The sequence below is a fragment of the Trematomus bernacchii genome, unplaced genomic scaffold (genome assembly GCF_902827165.1).
Source record: "Trematomus bernacchii unplaced genomic scaffold, fTreBer1.1, whole genome shotgun sequence".
Lineage (NCBI taxonomy): Eukaryota > Metazoa > Chordata > Actinopteri > Perciformes > Nototheniidae > Trematomus > Trematomus bernacchii.
Genome location: NW_022987686.1, coordinates 2066620 through 2093985, shown reverse-complemented (window position 1 = coordinate 2093985; position 27366 = coordinate 2066620). Strand labels below are relative to the sequence as shown.

The 27366-nt window shown below is 45.1% G+C and overlaps 2 protein-coding genes across 3 annotated transcripts; both read left to right on the top strand.

Annotated features, from left to right (window-relative positions):
* Positions 1–6859: 6859 nt before the first annotated feature.
* On the top strand, positions 6860–21496 carry zbtb4 (zinc finger and BTB domain containing 4). Of its 2 annotated transcripts, none has more exons than XM_034136946.1 (2): positions 6860–7087; positions 13081–21496. In XM_034136946.1, exon 2 carries the CDS (start codon positions 13097–13099, stop codon positions 18518–18520), a length of 5424 nt encoding a protein of 1807 aa, XP_033992837.1. In that variant the 5' UTR covers positions 6860–7087; positions 13081–13096; the 3' UTR covers positions 18521–21496. The 2 variants fall into 2 exon arrangements, with proteins under 2 accessions (XP_033992837.1, XP_033992838.1); XM_034136947.1 differs by lacking the exon at positions 6860–7087 and adding an exon at positions 7097–7235.
* Positions 21497–22740: 1244 nt separating this feature from the next.
* On the top strand, positions 22741–26804 carry shbg (sex hormone-binding globulin). The gene is made up of 8 exons (XM_034136949.1): positions 22741–23006; positions 23849–23946; positions 24325–24514; positions 24667–24834; positions 25470–25626; positions 25801–25937; positions 26082–26283; positions 26489–26804. Exons 1-8 carry the CDS (start codon positions 22905–22907, stop codon positions 26620–26622), a joined length of 1188 nt encoding a protein of 395 aa, XP_033992840.1. The 5' UTR covers positions 22741–22904; the 3' UTR covers positions 26623–26804.
* Positions 26805–27366: the final 562 nt, after the last annotated feature.

Genomic DNA, 27366 nt, shown 5'->3' with positions numbered 1-27366 from the left:
ATCTAACTCACTTTATTCTCTTAACATTTTATCTCTTGTGTGTGCTTAAGGCTAGTTTGTGTGACTCAGCAGTGTTTTACCGCTCACACTAACACGCTGAACCTCAATGTTTCTGAAGCCAGTGCTTGATGAAACCCCTACTTCTGTCATTTGATACTCTGATGGAGCCGCCCGTTGAGTTATATTCGAAGTCTACAGCACAACTATATAACTGTCTGACATCACTTGTCAACATAACTCTTTGAATCCTGTCGGTGCTTTCATCCTGAACAGCATATAGACATTCTCTCAACTTTGCAGCATGCAGGTTTTGGACATCTGCTCAGAATGGCCTCTGTGGGATTTGTGTGTTTTAGTCCCTCAGTGTTGTCTCGCAGGCGAGGGCTGGGGCTGTGTTACACTCTCTAACCCTTCTACTAAAACATAAAAGATTCACGCATTCACAGCTGTTTGAAGTTTTTCATCAAACTGAAACTGATCATTTCATCAGCTGTAACACTCAGAGCCAGAAGGAAGTTGATAAGCTGCAGCGCTTTATACAAAAGGTCACAGAGTACATCATCAAAGATTTCTCTCTTCCATTTCCATGTGATCACTGGAAAATGCATATAAATGGTCTGCAAAGGCTAAAACCTCAAAGTTCCCCGTAGAAGGAGTTTCTTCCCCACACCCTCCCCCCTTCCTCAAACGCCTCCATTGGACTCCTTTGTTTACTTCTGAAACATAGTGACATCACTATGTAACACCTGCGCTTATTTTTGCAAGCACTCCAACACATTGTACGTGATAATACAAGATGTCAGGGTAGATCTCTTAATATTTTATAACTTTTAATCCCATTCTTCTTTCTTTAGTTCGAGCCCGGTTTCCTCAAAATCTCTTATATAATATTTTACTTGATTGCTTTTTCTACACCCCTTGATGTGTCCGGAAAGTATTTGGAAGCTTTACTGCGAGGTATAAGCTTGGATTTCTTAAGAAAAATGAATGAATATGCATTTTGCATGTTTGACATATATCTGGCACATATCTGGCACAATACGATACACAGTGGAGTAATACAGTAATTCGACCGTTAAAGGCTGCATTCTTACTTAATAATGCACGTCATGGCTCATCTGGAATAGATGAAATTCTGTGGTTTCTATTAACACAGAGAACATTTTGATAGACAAGTGCTTACATAAAAGGGATTTCACATTGGTTAACAGATATAGATTAGGGCAGAGGTCTTCAACAGGGGGTCCGCGACCCCCAGGGGGACCGCGGAGGTACTGCAGGGGGGTCGCAAAATCTTTGGTTGATTAGACAATGATTTATATTTCTTTAAAAAAAAGAAAAAATCCAATTTTTTCCCCCCCACAAATCCCTCCAAGGTCAACAGATATTGATCAGAAAATCAGCCAAAGTTAGTGAGCTAGCTTTGAAATGCTCTTATCAAATTGCTCTTCGGATTGCCCAGAAGAAACAAATCTGTGAATTATTTTAATAGCTCTGTGTTGTGTTCAAGATATATGTTTATAAATGGCAGTGGCACGGCCACCCTGTACCTTGCACATGTTTAAAATAAAAACATGAATATATTAACCTGTGTATTATTTGAATAGCTTAGTATTGAATGTACAATAACAGAGTAGCTATGTTTATACACGGCACTAGGCCCTGTTTAATATAAAACACAATTGTATGCCATACATATAGTAGGGGGGTCCCTGCTCCAGCTCTCCATCAGTTTGGGGGTCCCTGGCCTGAAAAACGTTGAAGACCCCTGGATTAGGGGATATCACGCAAAATGTGAACTGAAGGGTTTTCGCCCCTTAAGCTTTTTGGTTTGTGTGTTTTCTATTCCATATTGTTAGAATGCAGCCCTGACATTTTTTTGTAATCAGCAGAGAGGTGTTATCTCAGGACAGGCTCCAGCATGCTCAGATTTCCCTATTCCAAAAGAGGTTTCCTCAGGTTACCAACTGTCCCGCCCCCAAGTCTGTAAGACAATGCTGAGGGCTTAAACACCCATTCATCTGTTTGCGTGTGAGAGTACAAATGTGTACATATGTCATGGTTATCTGAACACGTACTTTCAGAAAATGCATGTGTTGTGTTTTCACTTCATCTGTCTGTTCTCAGATTTCTGTGTGAAGGCTGCAGACAGGAATTGCAGCGTCGTCCTTATGAAACCACTGCTTCCTCTTTAAGAAAACCACTGACATTTGAACTCCTCGAGCATCGTTTGACTACCCACTTTGATCTCAGTCCAAGTCAGCTGGCGAGCAGGTTAGTCATCCCAACTTTGAGATCATTGAGGATGTTTACAAACCCCTGAGCATGCCTCAGGATAAATTCGCACACATGTATCAGTAGGAATTCAGTCTGAATAACAAATGTTGCAGGCAATAGACTCATGCACTCTTACTGATCTTGCTGCCCTTATATTCTTCTGAACTATCTTTCTGTACTGACAATCTTTCAAACAAAACCAAGCTAAAGATTTGATTTTTGTTATGCAAGTCAACCAAAGATTCAGTTGAACTTAAACTGACATCAACTTTTCCCTTATCAGGAAAAGAGAAAGCTATTCACTCAGCGTTTTTGCTAGAAGCCACAGAGCACATTTAGTAGGTCAAAGTGGGGTCATTGAAGTCTGAGTTGTGACACAAAATAACCCTGTTAGCCATTTTAGCTATAATTAATATTTTCATGATAACAGTAGTTTAACAGGGGTTGTTTAAAGAAGTGAATCCAGAAATATTTATAACCAGAAATGCAGTAGACGGCAGTTTCGAACATAAACAAACCCCACTGTACCAGCATCAAGGAGCAGACATACGGTTAGTTGCTTATGAATATAGCAGAGCTTTTAGAGAAACATATTTCCCTTAGGAGGTGGACAAAGCTCTGAAATGGTTGGATGTGTAAATACACATTTTATTGTCAACTGAAAAGATGGTGATATGCCCAAAAAATTATTGTTTTTTTACAACCTTTAATTAACTTATACCTCATAAAACATTTGCAAAACATTTTTTAAATGTGAAATGCTCTATCATATTACGTTGTCTTCTCTTACTGCCCTTCACAGTCAGCAAAAATGTGTCTTTCTTTACCCCTTTTACATATACATATCTGCGACACACTTATTAAAATACTGCTCACACAGTGCTGCCATTGAACAAACACCCCGCCGCAGGTTGCCTTTAACTGCACTATTTACTTAAGGAGTGTGTGCGCGGGTGTGTGTTTGTGTGGGTCAATTATTCTAGTTTTATGTATTAGGATTGTGTCATACTTAAAATTGTCCTATATGCTGTCAAAGAGGACATATTAGACACATTTTCCGGTTCATATTTGGATTTTGTGGCTGTACTGTGACATGTTTCCATGCTTTAATGTTCAAAAAGCTCTTTATTTTTCTCTTACTGCCTGTGCTGCAGCACCTCTTTTCATCCTCTGTCTAAAACCAGAGCCCAGTCTGCTCTGATTGGTTAGCTGGCCCTCTCTGTTGTGATTGGTCAACTGCTTAGATATGTCCCGCCCTTTAGCCTGTCACATACAATGTGTTGAAGCGTGAGTGTTATATAGGGGATGTCAGTATTTTATGAATGTAAACAAAGGAGTCAAGGTGTTCAGGCAGGGGGGGGGGAACTCCCTCTAAAGGGAACTTTGGGATTTTAGCTTTTGCAGACCATTTACATGCACAAAAACCTACATCACACACTACAGGAAAGGGAAAACTCCAGAAAGCATCATAGGGCCCCTGTAAAAAAAGAAAACAATTTGGACCACGTCTTGTAAAAATAAAATCTAAAAAATCTAAATAAATGCACTGTAAACATTTGCCAAACACCTCATGAAGGATTAGTCTTAACGGTCAAATATCAAACTGCTTATATTCTTTTCTTTCCTAGTGTATCTCTTACTTCCTCCATGCTAAGATTCAATAATGGTGAGCTAATGGTTGAATTTTCTGCCAAGATGGCTTCCTTGGTTCCTCCATCTTTGTGTGTTCAGATGTGTGTGTCGCTTGGTAGCACAGCATGAAAAGCTATGATCACGTTTGGTCAAACACCCATGAATAGGGACGTCTGGACAACAGGGGAGCCTCTGAATACAGACTTTGCGGCCGGCTGCAGCCACGGGACAATGCCAGCACACATGTGTGGACCGAGCGGTCGCACTCCTGGAACACACACACACACACACACACACACACACACACACACACACACACACACACACACACACACACACACACACACACACACACACACACACACACACACACACACACACACACACACACACACACACACACACACACACACACACACACACACACTATTGTCTTCTCCAACGGGCAATCTGATTCACACACACAGCCTCTCTTTCTTTCACTTTTCACAAATTGTTCCATCTAGCTTGAATTCCACTGTCCTATCTTGAAGCTACTCACAACTGCTGTCCCATCCACACACAGCCAGCATGCCTTGAAAGCGTGCAGGAGTACATGAGAGAGGACAAGGGGGGGGGGTTCATTTGGAAAAAAAGTTCACCCAACTCCAACAGCCAGAGAGGTCACAGGAACAACACCCAATCCCAGAGCGGTTCCCATGGAGACAAGTGTGGCAGCGTACAATGAGGGTTGGAGCGAGTGATGAAAGAGAGGGAGAGAGGGAAAGGGCAGGGGAAGAGTAGGAGGAGGGCGGGATGTTGGCGTCAAGGTTCACTTGGTGGGTACTGGTGGGGGGGGGGGGTCTGTGGGGTGGTAGCTCAACTGAAAAGGACAGTGGGAAGTATAATTGGTTGAAGCATAGCAGTGCTGGAACATTCTTCCACCCCTCCTCTCATTTTCATGCCCTCTTGTCCCAGCTGACAGAGTACCTCCTGATCTAGGGCCGCCGAGTGGCTCATGGCCGCCGGATTGAGAGCAGAGATATGTGGAATTTCCACTGACCGTGACATGCATGGCCCGGGAGAAAACCAGGAGGAAGAGGGTTGTTGTTGTGAGGCATTTGGCATGGATACGGGTGAATCAGAAGTAATATCCAGCTGGAGGACGTGATGGTGGCGCCTTTGCTTAGTTTTGCTGAGGAGAGCTTGTGGTGTAAAACAAAAAAGGTCCTTGTCACTGGCAGTTTAAGTTCCGCCAGTGTCAGAATCAGATACACCCGCCGACATAAAAGCAGTTAATTGACATGGCTGCTGATAGCACTTGAACCCTTTTAGCAGAGGGCATGGACAACTAAATCGTGTCCTTGCTCCAGTTTCTGCTCTTGTCTGTCCACCTTTACCACCTTTTTTCTTTTGAAGAGGCACTCCACTGATTTTACATATGGGGACCAGTGTACTTGTCATCGGGAGTACTATTCACATTGTGAAAACAGCTGTATAATAGTCTGGAGGGAGCGTTATAAAGTATGAGAAAATAGAAAAGTGGTCTCTTAGCATTTTGGTACCACCGCGTTGGCACATTTGTAGAGGGCTCAGACAAAAAAGTTGATCCTCAGAATAATTTTACCAAATTCGAAATAGAAAGCCTGCAATTGTGTGGATGCCACCACCATTTGCGATATGTTTTCGCCATTCAATCTCTGTACAAGTGGCCCCCCTCTACTTTTCCCACAACCAAAGGAAACGTCTTCTAGCACCAGAATTGTGTTGGGCTATTAAGTGTGTGCAGATAACTGTTTATGTGCCAATTGTCAAAATGGAGGTAGAACTATTGTCGCTAAAGTCATAGCCAGATCTCAAAACACTCTGGGTTGTTTGCAGTTCTTGAAAGCAATCACAATCATTATGGGTGACGCAAAGCACAATATGCAAACTTAACACACAGATGGTGGACTGGAAAGTGAATGCAGGGTAAAAGTCGTGGCCAATGGCAGGATTTGACCCTAAATCTACTTTTGGTTGGCTAGATTGTTGTCGCTGTGAAAACTTTCCAGAGTTCTACCATCATCAAAGCTTGTTGCGTTGTTTTCACGCCTGGCATTTTGGATCTGAACGCCTTTGAAACTAGGGAAGTGGAGTTTGAAAGGACTTGAGCATTTGCCAGGTATGGGTAGGGAGTCTTGAGAAAGACGCTCTCAAGTTGCATTTTGGGAAATGTAGGATGCAGCATTATTGGAGCTTGACCAATACTACAGACTTTTAGTCAGATTTCAAAGCCTCTACTTTTGGCCTTCTTTTTGAAATCTGTCCCTAAAGTGCTAAATCACTGGATTTCTCCTTTAAGGCCTCCATTTTTCCCTGAACTTGACTTGTTTCCCACAGTGTTCCCATCCGCCATTTGACTACCACCAGTTTGTCCTCTCTCTGTCTCCCTTCCTCGCCGTCTCTCTGACTCACTCTCTTCTCGCTCCCTGTCTGCGAGTTTGTCCGTCCTTGTGCCCAGGTTTTTCAAGTTGGCGTGGTTCCTGTTTGTTTTCAGCCATTTTGGGGACTTGCAGTGCTCGTAACAAACTGCTTAAATGGCGTCCTCATGCTTGCTCTCCCACTCTGTCTCCCTCTGCCTCTCCCTCCCTCTCCCTATCGCTGGGCTTTGTGTATATAAAGTAGTGTGTGTGTGTACATGAGTGTGTGTGTGTGTGTGTGTAGAGAAAGGGAGAGAGGGAACAACACTTCCAAATAAAAAGAAGATTGGATTCAGTGGGGGTTTGGATGGGGTGGGGGTAGGGGGGGGGGGTGCAGAGGGGAAGGAGGGGGGATTCACTTGCTGGAAAAAAAGAGCAAAAACACTAAGAATCGAGTGTCAAAGGCAAAAACTGGAGTGAGAGAGGAGAGGCAGCAAGAAAAAGGGGGAGTGAGAGGGAGAGAGAGAGAGAGAGGGAGAGCAAGTTCGAGTGTGAGAATCGCTCCTGCCCTCTGTCTTCACACACTGCTGCCTGTATGTGTGTGTGTGTGTGTGTGTGTGTGTATGTATGCATGTGTGTGTGCACCGCCTCTCCCTGCGCTCTCTCTCCCCTCGCTCTCACACACTCGGACGTGCGCATACACAGACCAAGGGGGAGAGAGAGAGAGAGAGAGGGAGAGAGGGAGTGTGAGGGGAGAGAACACATCGCAGCAGAGATGCAGCAGGAGGTTTTCCGAGGTACGTTCTCTTGTATGCTTGCCTTCCTGAGAGACAGCCAGGGAGAATAAGAGGAAGAGACGCTGAAATCTGTTGTTTTCCTGCCTGTTTTTCTGCTTCACTCTGCTGCTGTGGCACTGCTTGCTCTGCGCGTGAAGAGGAGGAAAAGGTTTTTATTAAACCGTGCGTGTGTCGGGGCGTGAGTGTGTTTTTTATGCAGCGTGTGTATGTGGACGTGTATTTTTGTGTGTGTGTCCCTGTACTGGATCTGCCTCTGTGTGTGTGTGTGTCTGTGTGTGTGTGTGTGTGTGTGTGTGTGTGTGTGTGTGTGTGTGTGTGTGTGTGTGTGTGTGTGTGTGTGTGTGTGTGTGTGTGTGTGTGTGTGTGTGTGTGTGTGTGTGTGTGTGTGTGTGTGTGTGTGTGTGTGTGTGTGTGCGCGCCAGTAACGGGCCTCGTCTCCCTCATCCTCTTCTCTGTTGCTGGCGCACCACGCAGTTCTCTTTCAAGAGCGATGACTCGTTTTGTGATTGTGATGAAACTTTTAATTTATCGAAAGCCTCTTTGTGATACACCGCAGAAAGGGGGCGGGGTGGGGGGGCTGCCAAACACACGTCAGAAGAGATATGAGGTTTGTTGTAGGGGTCTTAACATGGTGGGCCCATCTTCCAATCCTCCTCATCAAGTTACTAGCAACATCCCAGGAAGTGTTTTAGCGGACAAACTTGCATGTAGGCGACGGTAAACATCTCTGGTTCCACCGGCTGGTTCTGTCTCTTATTTCGGTCACGGGCCGCCCAGTTTGTCCTCCATTTTCCCAGCCTGTTTTTCGGCTGGAGGTTGTCTCTGGTAGAGCAGCAGAGGGCATATTGATGTCACCAACCCCGTTGTTGCTGCCCGAAGCCTTACTTTTTTTTCTTTCTCCAACAACAACACAGCATCTGCTGCCAACTACTCCACATTCCTTGTTTCCATGGATGCCAAGCCAAGCCCCTCTGCTTACTATATGGAATATATGATGCACACTGCCACAGTGGGGTAGGGGTCATAGGTCAGCAAGAGGAAGTGTACTTTCTCGCTGCTCGGTGGCGTCACACAGATGATGTTGTCATTTGTATTTTGGTCAGTTGTGCCTGGGTCCCCCATTGGAGAATAGTATTTGTCTTTTTTTCTACTCTTCATAGATATGCTATCATGCAACTCTTAAAGACTTCAAGAACAAGTTGGTTTGCTTTGTTTGATTATGCAGATATTTTAATATATGCAACAAACATAAGGATGCGAATGCAATTCGGCGCAGCGCTTCATCTTTTCTAACTTGCCATAGTTTTACTTGCAGTAGTTTTACTTGCAGTTTACGGTGACTGTTGTAACATGCCGTTCTGGCTCAGCCTTACTAAAACTCAAATGTGTCTTGGTAGTTTGAGACTGAGAACTCCAAAGGGGGCTTTCACACCCCTTTAAACAAGGAGCACGCATGAAATTGAAAATGATTTTGTGGAAATTACCTCAAAAAGGTCACCGGTGTAGTGTTACCGCGCTCCGGGGTTACTGTTGGCCCTACTGTTTCCGAGGGGCCTCCTATGATTGTGTTGCAGCGAGCGGCATTATTGGAATTACGTGCTGGGCTGGGAGTTAACGGAGCGTGGAGAGTGTGGCGATTTTAGAACATGGGCAGGTTTCGCTGGTGCGTGGAGCTGCATGCGAAAACACCACCAATACGACAGTTTACACGTGGGGGGGGGGGGGAGGAGAGAGGGTCAGTCATGCTGAGGGGGGATCTGAAAGACAAGGAAACCATGACATGCGAACATGGGCGAGACGTGTTTGAAGGTACCCCTATCCCCCCCCCCCCCCCAGCTCCCACCACCACCACCACTACCACCTCCATTCAACCACTCCCCAACTTCCCTTACCTCCTACTTCCCTCTATCCCATCTGGCCGGCTCCACCACGCTCTTTTGGCCGGGGGGTTGAGGAGAGTTCAGTAGCCTTTCTTGCTAACGATGCCCCCTTACCCACACACACACACACACACATCTTCCTGCGAACACATACACTCTCCTCTTCAGAGACCAACTGCTGCTCCAATCGCTGGGCCCCTCTGGCTGCCCCTCACTGGGGAGAAAGCCCAACCGACACCTTCCTCTTCCCACATGCTACACGCCGCTGGCTGGCTGGCTCACCGGCTGGAAAACCGAGGCCCCCCACATTCTGCGTTCCAGGCACTCCCCTTAACCCCCCCTCCCAAAAAACACACACACATATGTTGACAGCACATCAGCGTTAACGTTTTGGTTAAAGGATGAATCTGGTTTATTCGAAGTCTTAAAGTTATGACCCTCACTCTTATCAGTCAATATAACTTTGCACTCAGTAACCTTTATGCTTGGATCTGTGAATGCGATGATGCTGCTAAAAAATAAGTGAAATACAAAATTGAAAACGGACTTCCTGGTTCAGATCTGGCCTGCAGTATTTCAGGCACCAGTACAGTCAGGGTACTGTTGCTTTGTGAACATAGGTTTCCTGTGTAATAAGGGATTATTACCAACGTTTTGGGTGTGCTCACTGTCTGTTTCATCGCAAAATACAGTGATTTAGATCCTCTCTGAATTGTTGGCTCATTTAAAGCCTGTCGCCTGATCACCAGTTTTTCTTGGCCACACACGGTTATGCTTTTGTGACGTTGTTGTGTTCCCAGATCTCAAAAACTCCCAATAGTGGACATAACTATGAAAAGAAAACCTAAGTTATAATCAAACAGGATTTTGTTTCAATAGTTAGAGTGTAGGGAAAGTAGATCTGACTTGATCTTTTTAGCTGTAATTTTAGGGGTTTTCAAAATTGTTAGCTGTTTACAATCATATTGAATTTTTAAAGTCATTTGAGTGGTACTAAAAAAGTATTCAAATGTAATTTGCTGTGATAATCCTCAATTATATAAAGTATTTGACCAAAAGGCTCAAAACTTTTGAATTTGGAGCCAAAGTATGTGTCAGTTTGAACCGCACATTATTACAATGCTTGTGGTTGGCTTTTTAAGGAATTTTCTTTGAGATGGAAGATGGCAAAAAAACAAAAACAAAAGAACAAGCATGGTGATTTAATCCTCACAGTTACAGTTACAAGAACTCGTGTCAGTGTTGGAATAAACAGATTGCTCAACGGCTGGTTCAAGGCCTTGACTTGGCACCAACCAAACTACTCTGCCGTCCTGCCTCATGTTATGCAAGGCCGCTTTAGCACTGATGTTCCTAGTGACTGATTGACCATTTCAACTGAGTGGATTACTAACTAATGGTTTCCAAAGTCATCCATGCTCTCCAGATGCTAATGGAAAAAAGTCAAAGTAAAATAGTGTAACTTCAGCTCTTTTGAATTGGTCCCAAAATTCAAGCAGACAGTTTGTTAGGATTAGGAGTCAAGTAGATATCCGTGAGTTCTGTAACTTTCAAATCATTTTGAACTCAAAAGAATGAAAATTCCCAGAATAAAACTTCCTATCTGTCATTTGATATGTATGGAGGACGATAAGGGCCAAAAGTGAATTTTATTTTGCACTTCTTAGCAAAAAGTCAGATGAATTTTTTTCTAACACAATTCTGACTTTATTCGCAAAGCTAAATCAAAATTCAAAATAACATGTGGCCCTACTGCTCAAATTAATTTCACATGTGGCTCTAATGGTCTTCCGTAGATATGGGATACAAGTTGAATCCATGAGTATAGCTGAAAGCAGGCCATTGTTCGCTAAGATGATTTGTCCTTATACCAAAGCCAGTGCGTTTTGTAGGTGTTTTATGTTTACGTGTGTCTAGTTTGTCATTTGTCCGGCACCACCTGAGAACCTGTTACTGCTTTGCGGTTTAGAGGTGTCACAGGCCTAAATAGATGAACCCTTCACAGGTTCACCAACATGTTTGTTTTGTGCAGAACATCCTGTCGCAGAGAGGTGTGGGAACAAGGTTGCTGTTTATTTTTATTCAGCTTTAGAGTCCTTGCCACATTCATGGTCACATTTGAGAAGGATGTTAGTGTGGATCCATCTGCTCACGTAATTAAGAGGTAAAAGTATATATCTGCGTGTCATATACGTTTGTATACACGTACGAGTGAATCCAGCACATTCAAAGCACGTTAAAAGCTGCCTGTCACAGTCAGATGGCGTGTCGTGCTGGCTCTGCTTGTGCAGCGCCTGTGTGCGTCACAGGGAGATAAAGAAGAAGAGCGAGGGGGCGACATACGCATTTTCCTGTCCCCGGCGCAAGCATCAGTTGAGATGGTGAAATGTTTAGCCTTAGCGCTGTCTCTCAGTGTTTCCGCCCACTTGTAGCAGACTTGCCATAAGGGATTTCCTGCACAACATCTATTGCTCAGCAAATGTGAGTGACAATGAAGGCCTGTTTCGATTCAAACAGAGCAGTATGGCAAGCCTGGCGAGACAGAATTCTGTATCCTAGTTTTTTATACATCTTGTATGGCCTGGATTGGTTTGTTGTCCCTGTACAAGAACAAACATGTGCTTGTGAGTACGTCACTCATAGACACCATGGTTGTCCTTTTGTTGACTTTACTTTGTTCTGCACTTAAAGTCAGTGCCATGTTGCACTCAGATTCACCTTTTGGTTTTGAATGTGATTTACAAGTGGGCCCATCCTTGTTGAACTGCTTTGTTTATGCCTGTCAGTCTTGCTTGTGGGCATGCATAAGTGTATGTACAGTGCTGTGTACACATGCATGTTTGTATTTTGTGTGTGTGCATGCGTGTGGTGTTTGTCTATGTGCTGTTGTGAGTGTGATTGTTTGCCTGGGCTCCTGTCTGTCTGACAGTGCAGTGTGTCTGACTGTTCCTGTTTCAACACCCCCCCCTCCACCTCCTTCCTCTTCCTCTATCCTTCTCTCTGTCTCCTGCTCTCCCACTAACCCTCAGCTTCTCTCTCCCTTTTTCTATCACCCTTTCACTCTCCCTCATCCTCACCCTCTCTCTCTCTCTCTCTCTCTCTCTCTCTCTCTCTCTCTCTCTCTCCTCTTCCCTCTGCAATAACAGTGCTGACCTAGTTTCTGCCTGTTCAGGGCTGCCTGTGGAATTTTACAGCGGCCTGCCTTCCTGGCTGCTTTGCTGCTTGAAAACGCAGGCAGAAAAGCATGACTGAGGATTTTTCTTCTCGTCGCATCATTATGGCCTTATACCGTCTCCGTTCTGCTCCCCAATCTGCAGACCTAAATAAATGAACCCGTTTTGAATAAGTAATAACAGCAAATTGCCTTTTGGGCGAGAATCTGCAGTTATCTTATGTACGGTGAATTTGTAGCAGAACTGCATGCGCCCTCATGGCGGGCGAATTAGAATGGAAATGAGAATGGCCTGTCGCTCATCTTCCACAGCTTAGCTGAGATTGTGCCGGATGCAGAAGGCGGAAAAACACCCCTTCTCTGTGCACATGCATGCAATCTCCCTCCCTTCTCCTCTTCCCCTCTTTCCTTCCCTTCCGCCTTCACAAATAAATGGTTAGAGTCATGCCCGGCAAACACTGGCCACTGCCAGGAATGGCTAACAAGCCTCTTGCTCAAACAGCGAGAGAGTGGGACTATTTTTACGTGCTTTTCGGGCCATGGATCTAAGTCAACGCTCTATTCTGAGAGAATCTTGATTAAATCTGAACGCCTTCCAATTAGGCAAAGGGAATGTTGTGTCACAGCCGAGAGAGATGGATCTCTGGAATGCCTTTCTGAAGGCTTGGTTGTGGCATGCTGAAATCTAAACCAGCACTGCCGCAGATTCATTCCTCCCCCCTACCCTCTCCCTCCTTTCACCATTCCTGGCTGAGCCGTTAGAGTTCAGTGTTGCTGGGGCATTCGGTTCACTTTCTCAAAAGTGTTCCACACGCATCATGGCTGCTACTGCAAAAGCTTTGGATGTAATTCTTTGCTTCATGTCGATATAAATGTAAGTGTCGTACATTTCTCTGAGGAAGTTCATAAAGCTAAGACATACTTTCTGATTTCTCTTTCAGATTTCGGGGGCTGGTCATGGTGTCCGGTGAAAAGGTGTGGGACCCCCTCCACACGGGCCTTATTCAGTCACGTCTGAGTGAACAACACCTGGCTGCTGGGCTAACTCCCCTCTGCAAAATCACACACAGTGCAATTAAGGACACCACGTGCCAACAGAGTCGGCGGTTGTCACCTTTGTCTTCCCCGTCACCGCCATTAGTGGCTGTAGACACCCTTCAACCGGCCCGGGACTCCTCACACCTGCCTGTCAATCTCCGCGGCTCAAGCAAGATCGAAGGATTTTACAAACGAATCCACTGTCTTGGAGGGGCCTCTCATTCTGAAGAAGAGGAGGAGGAAGGGGAACCGGTGGAGATGAAGGGTAAACGGCACGTAGGCCGGGGAGAGGCCATGATGGAGGACAGGCTGGAGGACATGGCCGACGGACCTAAAAATGCAAAAATCACCCTAAGCTTCCCACTTAGTGCCGCCCCCCTCCCAGCCTCCCTCACATCTCCGAACCACTGTCGTAGCTCTTCCTCGTCCTCCCCTTCCCCTCATCGAAGGCGGCCATCTTCCAAGAGCTCGGACGAGGGGTCGCTGTGGAAACTGGATGCTACCATGGACGTAAAGCACAGACCTTTTAAGCCCCCGAGGCGCGACAGCTCTCCGTCCTCTTCGCCTTCCTCCTCCTCATCTCCCATGACTGTTCATGCACTTAGCAGGAAAGATATAAAATCCCCGCCTCCTCTGAAGTGCTCCAAACTCAATTCAGAGACTCAGTTCCACAGGTCTCCCCCGAGATCTTCGGGCTGTTACGGCGGAGACGGGTGGGACGAGAGGCACAGGGTAACCAACAGCACCGCCTCCCCCTCTCAAACGGCCCAGATCCTCTTCAGTCTGGGCACGTCAGCCTATCAGAGAGGAGGGGACACAGAGAGGAGAGAAAAGAGACCAGCTGGGAAAGTGGGAAGCCCTCACGGACCAAGTCTTCACCCGCCCCCCCTGCACCTCCCTCCACCCTTACCGCCTCCTCCTCCTCCCCCGTCGGAGGATCTTACCGACCCCCCTCACTCCTCATCCTATCCCCCCACAGCCAGCCCGAAGCCCGAGCTGATTTGCGGTGTGTGCCATCGGCTTTTCAGCTCGGCCTCCTCCCTGACAGTCCACATGCGGCTGCATCGTGGCAGCCGCGCCCTCAGTTGCCGCTTCTGTGGCAAAGTCTTCATCCACAGCAAGAGACTGCAATCCCATGAGTCCTCCTGCCGGGTGCCAGGCCTTCCCTCCAACAGCCTGGGCCCCCCTCCTCTCACCGTGCAGCCAAAGGAGGAGCCGCTGGAGGAGGGCGAGGTGAGAGTGGAGGGGGGAGTGATCGTGGGACAATCAGAGATCGGAAAGGTGCGGCAGGGGAAGAAAGCCCGGAGCCTCCTGGCACGTATCCAAGGTGATGATGCAGCAGCCGCAGAGCTACTGGCAGGTGATGAGCACCATTTTGTGAAGGTGGTAGACGGCAATGTCATTTACTTCTGCTCCGTGTGTGAGCGCTCATACATGACCCTCTCCAGCCTGAAGAGGCACTCCAACGTGCACTCGTGGCGACGCAAGTATCCGTGCCACTTCTGCGACAAGGTCTTCGCCCTGGCAGAGTACCGCACAAAGCACGAGGTGTGGCACACAGGAGAGCGCCGCTACCAGTGCATCTTCTGCTGGGACGCCTTTGCCACCTACTACAATCTCAAAACACACCAGAAGACCATCCACGGGATTAACCCCAGCCTCATCTCCAGCGAAAAGACAGCCAATGGGGGTTACAAGCAGAAAGCGAACGCACTCAAGCTCTACCGCCTTCTCCCCATGCGCTCCCAGAAGAGACCCTACAAGACTTACAGTGACAGTTTGCATAATGGCCTGCTTCTGCCACCAACTGAGACACCTTCCCTCTCCCTGCCCGCCTTAGGCTGTACTCTGGGCCCTGAGGACCTCCAAAGCCTCATCAGCGGGGCCCACCCTCAGAGTGTAAAGCCTGACCCAGATGACTTCCCTAATGGCTTTCCTGTTTCCGTGTCCGCTGAGGACGGGGACCTCTCTGAACTAACACCCCTCCCCCAATCGGACATGCCCCAAGTTAGAAAACATGAGAGTGAGGCCCTGGAGTTAGAGCAAGGGAGAGGCAGCTTCAAAATGTCTAGTAGCAGCAAAACCAAAACTCCCAAAACTGATAGAGGCTCAGAAACAAGCATGCCTTCTGTGATAACATATGGCCACACGAAACCCTCTGTGATAGTTCACGGAACAGCAGTGTCATCCTCCGTCATCATGCATAGCAACCAGGTCACCTCTGGGAGTGAGAAAAGCCCAGTGAGCAGCCCGTCCCCTGAAACCAGCAGCAGTTCACACAAAAGCATTCCCAGATCATTCAAAAGACATAGAGATAGCGTAGATAGACACAGAAAGAGGTCAAGAGACGGTTCAGACACAACAGAGGAGGACTCAAGAGGTAGACAGGGTGCGGAGACAGGCAGATTATCTCACAAATCACGGAAATCCCACAGCAAGAGCGACATGTCGAACTCAAAGCTGCTGTCAGCATCTGTAGGGTCACAGGTCAAAGAGGCAGGGCCATTGTGCCAGATTACTGTACGTATTGGCGAGGAAGCAATAGTGAAGCGCAGCATCTCCGAAACAGACCTCAGGAGAGACAAGAGCCACTCTCCTCCCAAAACCAAACGGGGTGAAACGTCATCAGTGCGGGATGCCAAGGACACACGCCACTCACACTCCCACCACCATCACCATCACCATAAACACCGCCCCCACCGCCGAGTGGAAGAAGAGGGTGATAAGGAGGGAGGGGATGGTGAGGAGGAGGCAGAGCAAAAGAGCTCCAAATCGCCCGATGAAGTGAGGGAGTACTACTTCCGAAGGGAGGTGCGTCATCAGGAGAGTGACCACGATGAAGAGGATAATTTATGGCGGCCTTACTACTCCTACAAGCCCAAGAAAAAGGCTCAAGCACATCTACAGAGGGTCAAGAGCTGGCAGAGGAAACTGAAGTTCAAGCGCTCCATCCGGTTGAAGAGGAGGACAGATAGAATCAAGAACCATGTGAGTAAAGAAACGGAGAAATCACAAGACGAAGACGAAGAAGAAGAAGACGAAGAAGAAGAAGAAGAAGAAGAAGAAGAAGAAGAAGAAGAAGAAGAAGAAGAAGAAGAAGAAGAAGAGGAGGAGGAAATGGAGGAGGCTGAAAAAGTGTCGAAATCTAACAGAGACATGGGAGAGGGGAAAAAGAAAGATGATCTCTTTGCCCCGTTAAAGGAGAAAAACAAAGAGGCAGAGGAACAAGTTACAGCGGCCCCTCTGCACTCTCCAAAGCCTCCTCCCTCTACCCCAGCGGCTCCTACGGGAATAAAGAGGCGGCCTTGGACCAATGGGAATGCAGCAGAGTGTGGAACATGCGGCCGCTGGTTCTCAAGCCCCAGGAAGAGAGACAAACACGAGCTGAACCATCTGCTGGAGTTTGTGTGCCTCTTCTGCCGGGCCACTTTCCCCTCAAGGGATAAGTTGGAGGACCACCAGAGAGCCCAGCATCCCAAGCCTGCTGAAGCCCCCACTGTACCCCAAAACGAGGACCTTGGCCAACAAGTCGAACCTGTGCCAGAGATTGCAAATGAAGAAAAAGGGGCGCAAATAGGGAGGAATTCAAGTCCGAGTCGCCTAAGCAGAAGAGCGCTATCACGACACACCTGTCCGCAGTGTCACAAGGTTTGCAAGACATCTTCAGCGCTAACTCGCCATATCCGACGCCATGAGTTAAGCAGTTCCCCCGAGAGAGAAAAGGAAGATAAAGATTCATCGCCAAAAACGACTGAGACAGTTGTTAACACTGTTAGCAGAGACCTAGAGACGGAAAAAGGCCCCAGTGCTCTCTCTGTTTCAGTTATCAGCTATTTAACACCAGACCCGCCCAGCAGTACTGACTATGTGGCATCACGGCAGCGTGCAGACCCCCTCAGTGAACCGACACGTGAACATCACATGTCAGAATCCGGTGACAAACCTGCGCTCACACATCCAGTTCTAGAGAGAGAGCCCAGTCCAGACCCTCCATTAGAAATCCCAGTAACCCCTACTCCCACTAAATTCCCGCCTGCCCCACCCTCGACTCTCCAGAGTGTGCTGGTCATGAATGGACCTGAATGTCTGGACTACCGCACCCCCAGCAAAAAGAGCCTAGACAGCCACAGAATACCCAGCCCTGTGCACATCGTGGCATCCAGCAACACCTCTCAAAATGTGCCCACAACGTCACAGACCAGAATAACCACTGCTACTCCTCCTGTTTCCATGACAACAGCTCTCAGCTCCGAGGGGGGATTTATGAAACGGGATGGGGTCATTATGGACAGAGAGAGGCAGGGCGGGAGCGGGATATTTCGTCACGTGGTTTACGAGGAGCCCCCAAGGGTCCAGGATCTCAGAGTTCAGTCGCTGTCCAGGAGTCCCTCTCCCGACGAAGCACAAGACCTGACCATGTCCTCCATTCTAGCGAGAGAGAGGGAGATAGAGAGGGAGAGACAGAGAGAGAGGGAGAGGGACATGGTGATAGAGAGGGAAAAAGAGATAGAAAGGTCCCATCAAATAAGTAGAGAGATTTCAGATTTCCAGATTTCTCTGTTGGTCCCTAAAGAGGAGCCCTTGAGCCCTGTGCCGTCCCCCCAGCATATCCCCCCTCAAACCACTATGAATGGATCCTCGTCCCACAGGCACACTCCCAAATCCCCCTGCCGGTCCCCCTCAACTATTGGCCTCATAGCTCAGGCCAATCGCCAGGTTCACTCCAGTTCACAAGGCCTCGACAGACTCCCCCTGCCCACAGGAGCAGCAGGTGCGTGTGAGCGCCCCTCCGCCCACGCTCTGCTTCTCCCCCGGGCCCCTCAACCACCTGAGCCGGAGCACCACGATACTGTATCTTCCAGAGAAAGGGACGCCACCCCAGTGGGCTACCATTCCCATAATTACCCCCTGCCCCTTATTGTGCCGGACAGCTACCACTCCAGTAAAAACCAGGAGGAAAACCTGCTCATGTCCTCCTATCCTGCTGGAGCTCTTCCTTTCGGCCCACTGGGGAAAATGATGGTCCCGAGTGGCGGGGACTTGGCTAAGCTGCCATTTTATCCGGACCCTTACCAGCTGCTCTACGGACACCAGCTGCTGGCCTACCCTTACAACCTGGCTGCTCTTCCTGTGACTCTGAACATGATGGCACCTGGGGGGGACAAAGTGGAGCCTCTGCCTTTCCTCCCGGCCATCTTCAACTACGCAGCCACCGCCGGCCCCTACATGGGAGCAGCCCCTCACCAGTTCATGGCAAACCCAGGGCTCTACAGCAGCAGCAGCAGCAGCGGCGGCGGCGGCGGCGGCAGCAGCAAGAAGCCGCGAGACAGCAGCAAACCGTAGGACACAGAAGCACTCTGAGGAATATATTTCAGTGGTGACGGCCTGGCCTGTTAAGGATGGGATGGGAGGGGAGGGGTGGGTGCTCACTGGGTCACTGAGTACACTCGCACAGCATCCCTGCCTCTCTTTCAATGAGTGGAGATCAGAGCTAGGCATTAAATCTGGAGTAGGATGAAGGGAGGAGAAGGAGCAAAGGAGCAGGGAGAGGGGCTGGTGTTATAGTGACGTATCCCCTCTCTTTACTCCCGCTCACCTTTCTCAGTGTCTCTCCTGTCTTGCTGTAGTGTGTCGTAGTTCTAGAGCTTGATTAACCTTCCTCTCTGACTCATTATATTATCAATAACAATAAGAACTGCTAACAGGGTGTGTGCTGTGTGACACATTAGTTGATTCTGCTTCCCTTTATAGCCACCATATTACAAGGATAAACAGTCTTCAGGGGAGGCTTGTGGATGAGATCAGGATAAGGGATGAAACAGAATAGTCCTTACTCAACACAGCTGACGGTGGAGTGTTAAGCATCCTTATTTGTATGAGTGAATGAGAATGAAGGTGTGTCCTGTCGTTAAATTGTCCATGACAATATGTACATGCACATGCGAGCGGGAATGTGTGCATGCGGAGGTGGGCCTTAGCAGGTATGACTGTGTACACTTTGAAGTGTGTGTGTGTGTTTTGGAGTATGTGTGTGAGTGCCTAGATCATTCCGTGTGAGACTTGCACGGCATTCCTCCTATTTGGAATGGCTGCTGTAGGTCAATGTGTAGAAGTGCATTTAGAAGTGATTCTTCATATCCAAATCATTAAGAAGTAAATGCTATGGCTGGATGCGAGTCTATGACAATGACAGATCATTTGAGCTTCTAATGTCTCGACTAACCTGGCACTGTAGGATCTTTATAGCATTCACCATAGTTTTTATATTATGTGCACAAAAATAGAAAAAGTAGAGGTCACTTTATGGGGACACTTGTAGCTGCTTGGGATATGTAGCTGGCCACTGGGTTAGAAATAAAGGCTGGTAGGCCATTGCACTTCCGCTTCTCATCTCATTTCCTTCATGTAAAATAAGGAAAAGAATACAAACCAGTCAGCCTTCATCTTGCGTAGCTTTTTCCTCTTTGATTGGAAGAGAAAAAGGCTCCATTTCCTAAGCCAGAAAGAAGAAAGTGACAGCAAGGAAGGAAAAAGACAAATGGATTCAGGGTATTTTCTGTATAGGACAAGAATATATGGGCACAAAACTGTTGGACTCTTGAGTCAGAAGGACCCACAGAAATGACTTTGGGGACAAAAAAACGTCCTGCTCCCCAACCGAGGGGACTGAGGGGTGTTGGGAATAGCCTGGGCTACTTCTCCTCCTTCCCTTATTACTAAAAGGTAGGAAAAGGCTGAACTTAGCAGCCAAAGCGGTGGCCGAAACCCCCCCAGGTGCCCTCCTGGGGCCTTTTTTGTTTTACGTGTAATGTTATCTTTATATGTTTGTTTTGTTAAACTATGTTGTTGTTTATGTTGTTTAGCCCTCTTACCAGATGGAAATGGCTTCAGTGAAAAGGGGGAGTAAACTTTAAAATATGAATGTAAATGTAGTCATGAGGTTAATGAAGTACAGCTGCATTAATGGTAGAGATGGTTCCTTTTTGTCTCTCTTTTGACACAAATAACCTGTTAAAGAAACCGTATAACGTCTGGTATGCATATATACAGTAGTCCTAGGAACATGTCAGTAAACTTGGGTTCTGTATCCACAAAGCATGAGCATCACTTGCTTCCTAACCGTTTATATCCTCAGCAGATCTGGCATTGTGCGCACAGCTTTTGTTTCCGTTTCCTTCCTCTGGAGATATTTCTGGCCTCTTCATCCTCATACCTTTTTTCATTTTTTTTTGTATTCATTGTAGACAATTCCATAAAACTTGGGGCCACATTTACTTCTCACAGTCACTACTTAGGAGAATCCTCCTTCTTCCCTCAAACACACACTCGCACACCTCTGAATGAAGTGCATATGTTTCAGTGTGTGTGCATGTGTGATGGTACTCTGGCACCTTTTGGATCAGACAGGAGTGTTCAAACACATTGTGACCAACTGCAGGGGTGCACAAGCATCCCCCTTGGGTGTGGTTACAAGCCTTTTGCGGGTAGCCGTACGTACGTGTTTTGTGTACGAGAGTGAGTGCCTGTGCGAATATGAAAACCAAATTAAATCTGCCGGAGCAGCAGACCCCTTGGCAGTATATGGGCCACTTGTTCTTTTTTTATTTTCCTGTGGGTTAGTTTCAGTGTAAAAAAGCCTTGCTGTCTCCAATACACTATCTCAAGCCATTCCTTATAGATGGACATGTTTGTGTTTTGGACCATTTCTTATGCCATAGTTTGCCATCATGGTTATCATACAAACCAAAAGCATGCAAATCGACGTATTGTAGTGACCGAACTGGAATCTGGTGGTAATATAAGACTATTCACTGTATGTTTTCGTTTTTAATGAATGTGCCTCTGCTTTGATATTTAAATAATTATCTATAGTATGATGTGAATCTGCCAGATTTCAACTGTTAAGGTGCCTTGTTATGGCATAAGAAATATGAATAGTAAATGAAGCGCTTTCTTGAGAAATGACGAAGAGTTGGAGATAGATTTCATGGCTTTATTTGCTATGAAGCTGTTCATAGACGTAGGGGTGTGGCTAAACTGTTTTGGTATCGTGTACATGTCTAGGATAATACTGTGCCATATAGAGCCCACAAAATATGTTAATGTTATTTTTAAAAGATGTTTTAATGTTGCCTGATGACTTTGTCTTTAGATTTGATACAAAGGCTTGTAGCCACAGCTCTCCCAAAGTCTGTAGTCTCCTTTTTCCGACATTCTTCCTGTTCTCTCTCTTTCCCCCTTGTTTCCGTCTCTCCCTTCCTTTATCTTTGCTGCAATCAAACAAAATAAAGTATTAACCTGATGACCCAATGAAATCAACACTAGTCTGGCCTCATGTTTTTTAAATCAAGTTTCTTTTAATCGTTACATGTTGATCTCGAGGTCTTAATGTGAACCATGTGCTTAAAGTTGGCGTATGCCTGTTTTCACATTGTTGGATATTAATAGATGCTTATTGTCCACTAAGATATTCATTTTACAATTAGTGATTTGATAAAAGCAGAACAAGATATAGTCACATTTGCACTTCTTTTAAGCACATGGTCCACTGGTTTATACCTATGTTGTAAATAGTATTTGTTATCTTTGGTAATTCCTTCCCTGGTGTTTTCTTTTATGAATAATTAACCGCAGCCACGTCTGCGTTGTTTTTTGTTTGTTGCTGATTTCAGAGAGTTGATTCCTTATCATCCGTGACTTAGCACTTTCGCAATAGTGACACTCAGTGGTTTGAACAGAAACAGTCAGTCATTTAACTTTGCACTCTCACAATGTGATGTCAGAGATACTAATGAAATAAAAAAAGTAAATGTATTGCATCAGGGATTTTGGGGTTTTAAAGGTACAGTGCCAAAAGTAATTTAGATTTTCAGGAATGATTTGACCTCAAACGGTATTTTTTCCCAAAGCAGACGTTTTAGTTCACGAAAGTAGAAAAAACGCAGGTGTTGACATTATGACTACTAACATTCTCTGTGTTTTTTTCAAATGCCCCAGAGACGTAGTCCCTCCACTTACAATATAAAACTACTGTGAAAAAAAATACCTATTCACGCCAAACCTAATAGACATGTGACAGACTTTGAGTTCAAACATGAGAAATGCTATGTTTTGGTATGAATTTCAGAATAACACATCCAAAAAACCGATTGTCCCTTTCTGTGTATGTGTGTGGGGTTTTGCACTTTTCTTGGAAATTACAGCCTTCCTGGAAGGAGAATGTGTCACTTGAATCGTGCAAAGAAAAAAACTGTAGCAGAGTTAATCTTTCATCACTCTCTCTCTCCTCTTTGAAAACACAGAAGTGATTCCTGCGTATTGGGTAAACATCAGTCTGGCTTAGGTCACTCACCTGACTCACTCTACACGAGTCACCACAAAGGCCAGAGATATACAGCCCATTATAAATGAACATTGAAAAAATGTTTGCTAAATGTTGGATTATTTCTTAAATAACTCTCTTTGTTTTACTGCTGCCCCGTCTTTTGTCTAACCTACATAATTGCAAAAGTTATACCCCCGCACCCTGTGTGGATCAATACTGGGCATTCACCAATAAATAATGTGCTCTCTGGACCCGGGACAGTGAGCCTGCTCAACCCCCGCTTCAAAAACCTCCTGTTCCTCAGCCCATCACTGCACCTCAGGTATAACTTGGAGTGAGCAGACCACCTAAGGGCTAAACTGTCTGGACACTGAAAACCTGGGTGTGTGAAGACAGTGAAGGATGGCCGTGTTTTGGAAACCAATGGCAGCTGGAATGCTGCTCACTGTGAGCCTCACTCTGCTGGGATGGGGAGTTGAGGGGCAGGGGGGTACACAAGCAAAGGTATGTTAACACTGGTATGTGTGATTGTTGTTTTAAAATTGTCTAAGGATAGTCTAAATCTTGTGTATTCATTGGCCATATCAAAAAATCAAAGTCAACTTTATTGTCAATCTTCCAGTTTGTGTGATCAATTCATTCATTCGATTCAACATGAAATCCTCATATGGATAAACATGATACTGTAAATGCATTTTGTAGCTTTAATAAAGTCCCTAAATATCTTAATTGTTCAGAATATGTGAAATATCTTTTTTTTTTTGTTGATTAGAGGTCACACATTCTGTAATTCTTAGATTCATCAGTCACAAAGGCAAGTACTAAAAAAAATTCAAAACGTCTTTTAATTCATGCTTTGTTTTATAGGTTGTTGAAAGATTGAGAATACAAAACGTGCTTTATAAAAGTCAAAGATTAAAATCAACTCATATGCAATTCAGATTTCAGTTGAAGAGCTGTTTCCTGACCTCATAATAGCCTACTTTATTTACACTTTGGACTTTGCTCAGATCGTAGGAGGACAAATAAGGGCGCTATCAAAAACATCCGCTGTTTTGGCCCAATTGAAGGATTTTCTATCTGGTTTGATAATAACCATTGTTTATTAATATACTGTAATTAAGTAACTGCAATATGGTCCTCCTTCACATTGATTTTGGACTACATTACTGCTTGCACTTCCCTTGCTAAACCACTCATTAGCTAATTAAAAACGAAATCCCTCAGTTTAATAAGGTTTAAACCATTTGGCCACCAAGATAAAGACGATAATGAACATGAATTGTGCAAGAAAAAGAACTGAACCATGTTAAATGAATACCTTGTTGACAATGTGTCTTTTCTAGAAAGTAGTATCAGGCGAGGCTACCGTCTACCTCGGCCAGGACAGAGACATCTGGAGGCCAATAATCCACACCGCGTCAAACCTCAGTGACATCAGCAGGTACGTCAGCAGGAGCTGGAAGGCCTCACATCAACTTCTTGCTGAAAATATATGGTGTAGGAGGCAAAAGGCTCTTTCATATTTAAACATTAATGCCGGACCTGTAAGCTGGATCAAATTTTGCAGACGAAAGCCCAGATAGGAATTCTAGTCCTGTTGGAAAAGTGTTGATCTTTGCCTCCTTAATTCTGATAACATAAACCTATAAAACCCTTCATTGTAAAACCTTTGAGGCTCCTACTGTAACTATTAGTGATCTTTACCCCTCTGTCAGTGAGCCTTGTCTGGGTAAAATGTAAGACAAAGTATTGTTGGTCATCTTTTTTTTAATCACCTGCATCTCCTTGAATTTAAGACTACTCTGTTCTGTTTCTGCAGTATAAAGTCATCATTCCAGTTACGGACCTTTGACCCGGAAGGTGCCATTTTCTACGGAGATACCAAAAACGGGGACGACTGGTTTATTTTGGGTTTGAAAGACGGCCTCCCTCTGATGCAGTTCAGCATCGGGGGCAACCATGTCAGTGCGGAAGGCGGACCCCAGCTCAATGACGGAAAATGGCACAAAGTGAGTTTTGTTTTAATTTGTAGCAAGTGATAAGGATCTAAATAACACAGATCTCATTTCCTCAAAATGGACATCTTAATAATAATCATACAGTATTTTGGACATGAAAAACTGTTTGTCTGAATGCTTCTTGTGCTGCTGGTGCCACCCAGCTGGAGGTGAGCAACCAAGATAATTTCGTGATTCTAGATGTGGACGGCTCCAAAGGGCTGGTGGTGGGCATGGGGGGGCCGTCCAAACAGACAGAGGAGGTCCTTACAGGGGAACTCCGACTAGCCCTCGGCGGGATCTTAATCGACAAGGAAAAGATGATGATTCAGGTATAGTGTGTTCATTTACCCTGGAATACTTTGTAGTGGGTGACATTTTTTTCTGTCCTGTTATTTTGTAATGATATGGCCTAATTGTCATCAAGATGCGTCAACTACATTATTTTACTTCATACAATACTTTCACTAAATTAACATGAACCTGTCAAGTTAATAACGTTTTCTCAGGAAGTCTAAACGGTACTATTCATAAAGTCTTAATAGTTTTGCAATTAAGCTCAGTTAGAGGACCTTGATTTAAAATGACTTGCTCCACTTTTGAATGTCATCACAAAAGGATTTGAAGAGTCTCAGAGTCTTTAAGGGGGAATTTGTTTTTCATCTTGAAGTACTAACACCTGAAAATTGACTTCAATGTTGGTGTTGCACCACACTGCAACATGACTTAGTGTCAACATGTGGTCAGTTATCCTTGGTAATAAAACAGACATAGCACCATTACGTCGGTCTATAAATCACAGCGTGTGTTTTTTTGTTGTTTTACTAGTAAGTTGTAACAGTACTGTAAGGGGGTTTTCTGGTGGTCGCGCCCTGTAACAGGACTGTGACAATGCATACTGAGCCACTCACATGTTTGTCTTGCATTTCTCTCCCCTAAATGCAATGTTTTTTGTTATTTGCCGTAGTTTGATCCTAAGATGGACGGCTGTGTGCGTGAAGGCTGCTGGCTGAACCTCAGAGCCCCCTGGGAGGTGGAGGTGGAGGAGCTCTGGCCCTGCTATCAAGACATCATTCCTGGCAGCTTCTTCCCTGGCACTGGATTTGCTGTTTTCAACACCTCAGGTGGAAACATTTGGCTCAATTATACAAGCTATAGACAACATTTACCCAGATTATAACAAGCTTTCAAACAGGCCAGCATAATGCATTCTTACATATCATTGCATTTTAGGTAGCAATATACTTTTCACCTGATTTCAAATTGTATTCATTGTGTGACTTTTTTCTGGTGTGCAGTTTTCCCTGTTGAGGACGGGAAGGGGGTCAAGATTGAATTTCGGGGAAATTTCACTTTGATGCATGGGACCATTTTGAGCATCAGGGCTCCTGGGCAAGAGATGATGCTGACTTTAATGGCCGATAATAACACACAGGTATGAACACACATCTGAGATGAACTGAACTTGAGAACACTTCCATCTCTTCACATTTGCAGATATATACATATTTCAGACCACTTTGAATTTATTCACAGAGCTATATTACCTTAACTTTGTTTCTATTTTTTGAATATGCAGGAGGTCACCCTCACGTTCGGTTCAGAAGAAATCAGTATGAAATCTGATAATTTCAAGAAGCTGGTGATAACCTTTGAAGAAGAGATGCTGCAAGTATTTCAAGTTCGAGACAAATTTCAGGATTTACAAATCAAATCAGTGAGCAACTCAGGTTTTTTGACCACCTGGAGAAACGGTCGTATCGCCTTTGGAGGTCTCTTAGGTAAGGTTAAACAGCAATGACATTTTCAGTCTTGAATAATATCTGAACAGCTTGTCTTTATATCTAAGAGGAATCTGATTTGCAGACAGTGTTTATAGAAAAAAACACACAATAGAAACGTTTATAACCATAAATAACATTGAAAGCACATCAAAAGAACAAGTTTGCAATACAAGGTCAACAGTTTTTATTTTCCACTTTTCAGGTGAGGGTGAAGACAATGTGGGCTCCCAGTTCTTGACAGGCTGCCTGGAGATGATCCAGGTTATGGGGAGGGATTTGGATTTGGATTTTACTGTCAAACATCCATCAATCGTCTCTCACAGCTGCCCTGCATAACAAATGAAAGTACACATGTTCAATATGTGGACTCAGATGCATTTGGCACGAATTAAAACAAAAAGAATACAATGTTTTTAAAACTAAAAATTGTCTGGTTACAGTTTTTCCGTAGGCAAATTTGACATTTGTATTAATAAACTCCTAAAGTGTGAAGAGTTTTCAATAAACTATTAATCTGTTGTTGAAAATATATCTCTCCCGCTAGCTACATTTTGAAAAAAATATGATTGTTTTTAATATGGCTATTAAACGACATATTTTAAGGCAAACTGAAGGAAATTGAAACACTGATTTAACACTAATTATTAGTAATGTATGAGGGAGGCGGAGATTTAGGACATGGATTTTGCTCCCTCTAGTGGACTGTTAAAGATAATGTTAGAGTCAAACTATCCAGAGTGAATTATGCTACTCTTTACAATGAAACACCAAAAGGAAAACTATATTGTTTGTCATCCAATAATTGATTTTAGCATATGAACAAATGTCCAGTTGAAAATTAATGCTCTATTGAGTATGTACCGCAGACTTTTTAAATTTTTGTATTTAACAATTTGCAAACATCATGGCTTAAAGATATTTGTGTTAGACAAATAGGATCGTGTGCATATAAAAAATCAACACACAAGCAAACAAATAATCATCAAGGGCTAGGTTTTTTTTGGTAAATCATATTCTTATTTTAGAAATATTTCCATTGTATTATTTCTTATGACTTTAATAGCTTTCATGCTAAGCCTG